The sequence below is a fragment of the Serinus canaria genome, chromosome 7 (assembly GCF_022539315.1).
Source record: "Serinus canaria isolate serCan28SL12 chromosome 7, serCan2020, whole genome shotgun sequence".
Classification (NCBI taxonomy): Eukaryota; Metazoa; Chordata; class Aves; order Passeriformes; family Fringillidae; genus Serinus; species Serinus canaria.
The window spans coordinates 26,152,183-26,161,435 of NC_066321.1; the positions used below are offsets into that span (position 1 = coordinate 26,152,183).

At 40.6% G+C, this 9,253-nt stretch overlaps 1 protein-coding gene across 4 annotated transcripts in view; it reads left to right on the forward strand.

Annotated features, from left to right (window-relative positions):
* Window positions 1-8,136, forward strand: part of ALS2 (alsin Rho guanine nucleotide exchange factor ALS2) — a 37,076-nt gene extending 28,940 nt beyond the window's left edge. For 3 of the 4 annotated variants that reach the window (XM_030241599.2, XM_050976865.1, XM_050976864.1), the window contains exons 25-34: window positions 1,159-1,347; window positions 1,597-1,714; window positions 2,255-2,412; window positions 3,147-3,269; window positions 3,757-3,933; window positions 4,322-4,367; window positions 4,874-4,935; window positions 5,544-5,693; window positions 5,950-6,046; window positions 7,407-8,136. In XM_030241599.2, coding sequence (XP_030097459.2) covers window positions 1,159-1,347; window positions 1,597-1,714; window positions 2,255-2,412; window positions 3,147-3,269; window positions 3,757-3,933; window positions 4,322-4,367; window positions 4,874-4,935; window positions 5,544-5,693; window positions 5,950-6,046; window positions 7,407-7,445 — 1,159 coding nt within the window. In that variant the 3' untranslated portion in view covers window positions 7,446-8,136. The remainder of the gene's footprint in view (window positions 1-1,158; window positions 1,348-1,596; window positions 1,715-2,254; window positions 2,413-3,146; window positions 3,270-3,756; window positions 3,934-4,321; window positions 4,368-4,873; window positions 4,936-5,543; window positions 5,694-5,949; window positions 6,047-7,406) is intronic. The other variant, XM_030241600.2, reaches the window with a different exon arrangement.
* The last annotated feature ends 1,117 nt before the right edge of the window (window positions 8,137-9,253 follow it).

Below are 9,253 nucleotides of genomic sequence, written 5' to 3' on the forward strand. Positions count from 1 at the left end.
TATGTGGTAGCACCATGTAATGGTTTAGCAATTGCTGTATGGGATTCAGTATCTTGGAAACCTGCTCTGCAATTTCAGATTAAAATGGGAAACACAGCTCTAATATTTTTACATGGATTACTTGTCAGTTGGCTTCCTGAAGTTTTCACTGGTAATTTCTTTTGACAGCACTGACACCTACAACAGCGTGCAAGTTAAGCAGGGCCTCCCTGCCGAACTGAACACTTGCAGCCTTTGCAGCTGTCTGCTTTTACCCCAGTAGGGAGTCTATGAATAAATGTATATACATATTTTTAAGGATGGCTTGTGAAATAAGGGTTTCATCTATCCTCTTCTGACTGTCTTCAAGTGGAAAATCTTCAGGTATAATTTCTGAAAAGGCTTAGAGCCTACTTTTTCTGCTTTGTGAAACTGGCAGCATGGGGAAATCACCTGTGTTGCTAGTTCTCATCTCAAATAGGCTGCAAGAAATAATAATGAAAGGTATGACAATTTCTGATACTTGATTTAAATCAAGATAGACCTGTTAACCCTGACAGCACTTACTTGTTTTGAGAAAGCTTTTCAGAGCTGTAAATTTCATTATATGTCTGAGATATCTTTATATACATGCAAAGAAGAGATCTTGATTTTCTTCTGGCTACAGATGATCCCTGAGCATTGTCTGGCAGTGAAAGGATGCCTGAGCTGGTTTTGCTCTCTATCAACACATCCCTAACATGCCCTGCAAAATTATCTGTAGCTACTATTTCAGGGTCAGAAGCTGTGTAGCCATCCTTGGTGTTTATGTGGGTAGCTGTGCTACTTGTACAATCCAGGACAATGAAATACTTGGGACTTACTTGTGCTGTGTCCCTGCTACACCAATGTGTCCTGAGACTTCTGAATGAATGTCAGTGGTGAGGAATAGCACCAGCCATTTGTACCAGTTCCTGGAAGGCTGCAAGAAAGAGTAAAACTAACAAGGTTCATAGCTGTCCTCTAATGTAAGTATTAATAGTAGGCTCTAACTTTATTCTTAGTGATAAAACTTGGTTCACAGTAGAGTCTGTTAAGTTTCTCAGCTTTTGGTAAAACAGTGTGAGAGATGAGATTGACATTAGCCATGGGTGGTTTTCAAGCTGAATGTGCTGTTCCATTGCTATTTGATTTTAACAGACCCACTGGTCATTTTATTAGGCGGAAACTTGGGATCCTGGCAGTGTCCCCTGATGAGAAATGGAAGGCAGTATTTGAAGAATGCTGGAACCAGCTTGGTTGTGAGAGCCCTGGCCAGGGGGACAGATGGAAGGCTTGGGACAACATCGCGGTGGCTCTGACCACCAACCGACGGCAGCACAAAGACAGGTTGGCTCCTAGAGAATGTGTCACCAATGGAGAAGGAAACTGGAATTGCACTCAGCTCTAAACTTGAAACTCTGTGAAGTTTTAGTTAAAACAACAGCAAATCTCAAGTGAAATCATAACCTTACTGCTGTGCACTACAAACCCTTTCAGGGACATGCTGATGTTTATTACCAGTTGAGTTGTTCATGTCAGGGGTTTTTACCCATTGTGTGTCTCAACCTGTACAATGTCTGTCTTTCTAAACTGCAGCCCGGAATTACTGAGCCGCTCACATACTCAGACACTGGAAAGTTTGGAGTTCATTCCACAACACATTGGTGCCTTCACCCTGGAAAAATATGAAAATATTAAAAAATATTTGATAAAGGTATTGTGACTGAAATGCTTACATAACAAGGCATGGCAAGGCATGACAAGCTCACTTTGTAATAGCTTTCCTAATTACTTCCATATTTGCACTCTTGTAATCCATAGTTCATGCTTGCTCATCACTTAAGAGATTGAAGTCCACAACTAAGACTAAAATCTTTGACTACCTAATGAATGCTGTCCTAAAGTCACTTTCTGTTCAGTTACTGTTTTCATTCTTTAATGTTGGATCCCAGCAAAGCATCTTGAAATACTTGCTAATTTTTGCATCTTGATTTTAAGAGTACTGGACAGATGACTAGTCCAAGTAGTAGAACAAGTTCTTGTACAGTTTTGACTCCTGTAAATTGTGTTTAGCTGACACAGAAATTTTAAAATCCAAATGGCAATTTGTTAAATATAGCTCATTTTTGAGATATTTGTAATATTTTTTGAAGGCCTGTAGTTGAATCTCTCACCCATCTGTTTTGGATGCAATTTTTTTAAACTTGTCTGCCACTGACCTATCTGACTGGCCAATTAATATTCATTGACTCAGGCTTGTGATACTCCTCTCCATCCCTTGGGCAAGCTGGTGGAAACACTGGTGGCTGTCTACAGAATGACCTATGTTGGAGTAGGAGCAAATCGACGACTGCTGCAGGAGGCTGTAAGGGAGATCAAGTCCTACCTCAAACGCATCTTCCAGCTGGTCAGGTAATGACACTCATTTCCCAGTCAAACTGCTACTGAATTTATTAAAGCTGCCCCATGTACTGCAGCTGTCTAGTGTTGTACAGCTCAAAGGTGCTGGCATTGTTACTTAATTTTGGGGGTTGCTTGTATTTTCCTGTCTTTCTAAGGAGTCTTGAATATTTTGTCAGAAATGGAAAAACTAAACTCTTTACACTGGAGGTGAATTACATCCTACATTGTACTTCAAAATGTGGCTGTAAGCAGCTCACCTGGAATATGGATTTACAGTTAAGTGTCTGTGGATATTGGTGCTATGCAAAGACAGTGTTCAAAGGGTATAGAAGACTAATGAGGATAGGGAATCTCAGTGTATTCCATAAAGTTTTTACCAATGTGGCATTAAAGTTCTTAACAATGGATGAACATTCTTCCTATGAAGAGCTGGCTTAGATTCTTGAGAATAATTAGAGCTTTAATTGTGTCCTGCCAATCTTAATGCAGAAATACTCCAAATTCCAATGAGAAGCCTTGTCTTGGAGGGAAGTGATGTTAATGTAGGAAAGTTGTCCTTGGAGGGGTTGGCATTCCCAAGTTTTCCTCCAGGGAGCTGGTGCTCTGTGTGTGTTACCTGTGCTGTCTTAACCCACCATATATTATTTTTGCTGTCTTTTTTCTCTCCAGTCTTGCCTTAGTGCTGAGATCTGTGGAAACGTGTGGATGTGACCTCAAATGCTGTTCCATGTGTTGCCTTTTAGGTTCTTGTTTCCTGATCTCCCGGAAGAGGGCAGCACAATTCCATTTCTGACAATGGAGCCAAAAGGAAGGCGATCTTTTTGCAGCGGGAAATCTGATTCCAGATCAGAATCTCCTGAGCCAGGGTACATAAAGGAAAACCAAATAAAAACTAACAAAGCCTTTATTTTATTTGTTGCATTTTTTTTCTTCTTTGGGGAAGAAAGATAAACAATATTGGACTGATGGATCTAAGCAGTGGTTTTTCTTCCCCATGGGTTCTGATGACGGATTCTGATAAGCAAACTTCCAGGTTATGGTTGCCATAAGCATTTCATGCTTGTCCATGCAGTGGTTCTTTACTTAAAATTTGCTTTTGTCTGTTACGGATGAGCAAGTTAAGGCTTGGGCCTGGGCTTCAGAAAAGCATTTCAGATAAGAGCACTGGAGGTAATTTATTATCTTATCAGAGTTATTTGATGGATTTGTACTTATTTTTTTACTCTTATCCCTCATAGAATAGGCTCATGATACATGAAAATTTGTTCCAATGTTTTTCATTCAATTTTTATAGATAATTAGGTCTTTTTATGTCTTCCTTTGCAAGCCACCCCTTCTGGTTTTTTGTTGCAGCTACGTGGTAACCAGTTTTGGCTTGCTGCTCCCTGTATTACTGCCACGCCTCTATCCCCCTCTGTTTATGCTGTATGCCCTGGACAACGAGCGTGAGGAGGACATTTACTGGGAATGCGTTCTGCGCCTGAACAAACAAACTGACACGGCTCTTCTCAGCTTTCTTGGAGTGCAAGCGTGAGTATGCTACAGCTAAACAAATGGAACAGGTTATGGCATGGTATTAGGTAAAGCAACTGAAACAAAGCCCCAGCTTTCTAAATTATTTTCTCTGATTTAAATGCATTTAGACATGTCTTCAAGCTAATTAGAAGGGTTGAGAGCGAATCAGACCTTCCCTCTTCCAAAACGAGGAGGTGGAAGGGATGGGAAGGAGGTAAGATTGACATTGCTCCAAAATCAGAGTGAGACATTTCAAATTACAGTTTCCTGGGTACCTGTGGGAGGTGTAGTTGATCCTGTAGGAAGGGCTGTTGTGTCTCAGAACATGATGATTTCATTCCTGTAATACAAAAAATACTTTAAGACTATGTTTTTTCAGTGGACTATGTTGGGTTTCTTGCAGAAAATTTTGGCCAGGAACTGTGTCCATCCTTGGAGAGAGTAGAAAGGTATGTTCATTCGGTCTTGTTTACATGTTTTGGCCAGTGCTTCTTTCAGGGAACTGAAATCATCAAAGTGATCAAAGAATTTTTGGCCAGGCTTTTTGCTTAAGATATGCCATGTTATTCTATTTCCATTAAGTTTGCCTACTATTTAAATGCCATGGGAATGACTTAGCAGGGACACTGGACTGGATGATCTCCAGAGGTCCCTTCCAGCCCCAGCCATGCTGTGATTTCTTACAGTGGCCATCAGCCCAGCTTTGTCACTCACTGACTGACTTGGTAATGAATTCAAGAGACCTTTGCTTGGTCTCCAGTTATGAAAGTGTGAGAATGAAAGTCTAGCAAGGAGATTTTCAAGCTGCTTAATTAAGAGAATTATATCATTATATACTTTTTGATTAGAAAAAATGTATAGTTTACATTCTTAATCTTTATCTTGTTGAAAGAGGCTCAACACTGAACAGTGGGGGTGCTGAACCTGCCTGATAAATCTTACCATGATTACACAGGTATCATCAAACACAAAAGATGCCTGCTTTGCCTCTGCTGTTGAATGTTTACAGCAAATCAGGTAATTCTTTGTCATTTGTCTTCCAGTGTTTCACTGTTCCTGCTGTAGTAGTATCAGGTTTACTTGACTGGGATCCTTTACTTGTCACCCTTTTTTGTTCACCTTTGTAAGAGAAGTCACTAAGATGTTTTCCAATTCTAAGTAAAGATGCAATTTCCCCTGCTGGGGAATGAAGTGTTGCCTCATAAACATGACTGAAAGCAGCGTCTAGGGCACCATTTAGAATCAAAGGCATAAGGATGTCTATCAAATATACATGTGCACTTCCAAACAGCTGTGGTCAAGTGACCTCAGCATGGGAGGCTTTTCCGTGTCTGTTGTGCAAGAATTTAAGAAATTAGGAATATTTTAGAAAGGAATTTTGCCCCTTTCACTCTTAAAACACCATAAAAGTGTGAAGAGAGTCTCCCTTGCAGTAGTGTGCCTTGGTGTGGTGCTTGTAACCTGGGTTCTGTGCAGCCTTGGCAGCCCTGGCTGCTGCAGTGTCAATGTCTGACTGACATCCATTGGCATGGGGAGGGCCATGCTGGCCAGCAAACCCTTCCTAATTTAGATGCAGATCTCTCACTGCTTGCTGTTATCATGGTTTGCTTTTGCTCCCCAAATAGTACCACATTTACCCCAGCTGACAAGCTGAAGGTGATCCAGCAGACTTTTGAAGAGATCTCCCAGAGTGTACTTGAGACCCTTCAGGAAGATTTTCTGTGGTCCATGGATGACTTATTTCCTGTTTTTCTCTACGTGGTGCTACGAGCCAGGTAGGCACCAAGGGGGGCATCAGTCATAAGTGAGCACAGGCAGGACAAGGACTTCAGTGTTAAACACTCCCAGTGCTTGTTGTAGGATTAGTTACTGGCTTTTTGTAACTATAAATTCTCCAATTTGACTGTTTGCTTTGGTCTGAAAAAGTCTTGAACAGTCTTTATTGTGAAAAGGCCCTGAATTCAGAATTAAGAAACATTATACTGGCAACTTGTGTTCCCATGTTCACTTTCCCACTCTCACATGTGGCAGGATAAGGAATCTGGGGTCTGAGGTGCACTTAATTGAAGACCTGATGGATCCCTATCTCCAGCATGGGGAGCAAGGCATCATGTTCACTACCTTGAAGGTATGAAAATTATTCAGCATTATTAAAGTCTTTCTTTGGAAATAATCAGCTTTTAGCAATGAAGAGCAGCTTAGGACAATTATATGAACATTAGGCTATAAGTTCTTTGACTTTTTTAATTTAAATTTTTTACTAGGATAGGCAAGGAAATTCAATGTAAAGCTTTGGCTAACCTCCTATTTGCAGGTACCTCTAAGGAAAATGGTGTAATGTGCAAATGGGGATTGCTCAAATATTGGTTAATGTTGGAGTGTTCTAAATGGTCACCCCTGCAACTTAACAAGCCTTACTCTCTGTATAAAAATTGAAACGAAGTTCTTCTTTGGAGATTAGCCATTCCATTAAAGTTTAAGTCTAACATTACATCAAGACTTCCCAAGAATTCAGTTTTAGAGGGAAAAAACCCCACTCTGTCACTCTCCACATTTTATTTAGTATTCTTTTCTTTTTAAGTATGGGAAAAGGAAGAGAGTGTGTTTGGAAGAATATCCTGTTATACACTAAGACATTCATAATGGAAATATGTTGTTTAGGTACCTCAAAACTGTTTATCACGTGGATCTTGGGACAAATCAGCAGTGTGGAGCCTTTTAGTGGTGTTGTTTTGGAGGGAGGCTGTTAATCTCAAACTTAACCTAAAACTTCAATTTAAGATTTTTTACTTATCGTGATTGTATTTTCCGTCTGTGCAAACTCAAAATAGTCGAGTCCAGAGGGTTTTTTTTTTTTAAGACCTATTAGTTTCATAATGTTGCAAAAAAGGAAGGTTTGCATCAGTTCAAATTTACTAAAGAACCTACATGGTGGAAGCCAAAGTAGAATCTACTTTGCCATGAGTGCAAATGTTGTCTGAGACATTAATATTAAGTTTCTGATCCTGGCTGACCTGACACAGTGCATATTTGAACCAGCATGAAGTGAATAACTCTCAGCAGGCAGGCAGGGTGATGGAAACCTTTGCTTTTCACTCTGAGTGCTTTTGAAATGCTTCATTCCTGCACCCTTATCCTGTAAAAAATATTTTCTATTTTTGAGTCCTTCTGTCAAAGGGCAAAGAGAGACTTGTAACCAAAAATATACTTTCATCTTGGCATAGCTGGGAGCTGTGAAAGTGTGGAGTCCCACATCAAGCTATCTTGCTTCATTAGGTGTTGGTTTAATTTGTAATTCAGTCTCCTGTTGCTCATTTTGCTAGCTTACGTATCAGAAGGCTCTCATGTGCTGAGTGCCACTGTAGCCCCACTACTTCTAGAAAACCTTGTCCTCCATTTTCTTGCATAGAAAAAATATCAACCTTTTTGTGTGTGATGCTTTGCTGTGAACTGCCACTTGTGCTAATCTGAACTTTGTTTTAATTCAGGCATGTTACTACCAGATTCAGCACGAAAAGCTTACCTAGACCATCAGTGACAACCTGCCTCCATGGGATAATCTACTCAGTGGAACTTCAGTCATAACCACTTCTTTCCTGAAATGGCCCCTAGAAAATACTTGGTTATAGTTCTGCTGCTACAGATGAAAATATTCAGTCGTTTCTTCTGAACTCTCAGTTCTAAGATTCAAAAACTGCAGCCAGAAGCTTTCTGTGAAGTGGTAATGAAGTTAAAGACTTGGTTTGTCAAGTACCTACCAAGAAGAAATACTTTCCTATTCTAACAGAAAGATAATTTACTCCTTTTAAATTAACCGTGCTGCACAAAGGCATGGCATCTCCATAGAACACATGTGAGTCTGGACCGCATGGCTTCCAAAGCAGTGGGTTTGTTTTTATTAGTCCTGGTTTGTCAGCAGAAATGTTTAAAGGGAATGAATTGCATCACAGAACCATTTGGTCTTCCTGAATTAAGCTGTATGTTTGTTTATTTAAGAAAATAGAAATATGTTAGTATTTATAATGGGTACCTATAGTGTGTTTGGTGATAACGGTTTTGAGGCATCTGTGTTGAACAGCATTGCTGAATGCAGTATTCCTGTGCTGTTGTGGAAATAATCACACTGTTACGGACTGCCCTATTTACTGGAATTGTAAATATACAGGCATCTACCTTTCGTTCTGTTTATGAAATAAATAAAAGGCACTGACCACTTCAGATTTTGGCACTGAATGAAATGCTGTGCAGTGTTCAGTTTGCTTACCTTGAGGACAAATGCTGTCTCTGTCAGCTCTTGTGGGCTGATGGAGAGGTGAGAAGGGTGAAGGGTGCTCTTGAACAGATGTGCTGGGTTGGCCTTGATTAACTCCAGGTGCCCACCAGGTTCCTCTCTCAGCAGCAGCTGATGTCTGGTCCCTTCCTGGGAAGGAGGGCTTAGCATGCAGAGCTGTTGCCTCAGAAGCGAACTCCTGGCACCAATGCCAAGCTCTTCCCACTGAGGGAAGCTCCTGGGCAGTTCACCCCACAGGCTGCGTTGGCATGGCTGCTCCAGTGGGTTTGGAACTCTGCTGTGGCTCCTGGTTCTGCCTGTGAGCCAGAGCTGCCTCTGAGGCAGAGCTTCAGTGCTTCCATGCTTCCCACTCGGAGCAGGACATGCTGGGCTGTCTCTCCTGGCACTAATGACAAGGTGTTCCATTTTGTCCCTTAGCGGTCCCTTAGCGCGATCCTGATCACACCTGCTGGGGCACTTCACCTCGGAGGCTGAGAGAAGTCCTTTCCCTGGGGAAGGGGAATCTCTGAGTGTGTGTGTTCTGTGGTTCATGGCTAACTTCACTTATACCAATAACACTGGTGGGTAACCAGAGTATTGTAGGTGCCAGGACTGCCTCAAAAAAATAAAACAAATTGAGGGGAAATGTAGATTACAGAATGTTATGTTAGACTCCATAGATAATGCTTAACATATCCTGAAGTAGTGGTCGTGGCTTGTATATTGGCATCTAAATGGAAAGAACCCATATGCCAAAATACTGTTGTGTTGAACAACAGCTGCAGTGTAGCAGTTTTCATAATAAAGTAAAAGTAATTGTTCTTTTCAAAATTATTTCTAATTTTATCAGAGAAGGGGAAAGAGTCATTCTGGAATGATGCTATTTAAAACTACTGTTAAATTGTAACAGACTATAGTGATGAGAAAGTATAAAGAGAGGACTTCATGTTTACAAACAACTTAGTGTTGGCTTAATCTTATTTTTTAAATTATACTGAATAATTCAAGGAGACATGAACAATAATATGAGTAAAAGGGAAGCTGTAAAAAGCTAACTTGATAAGG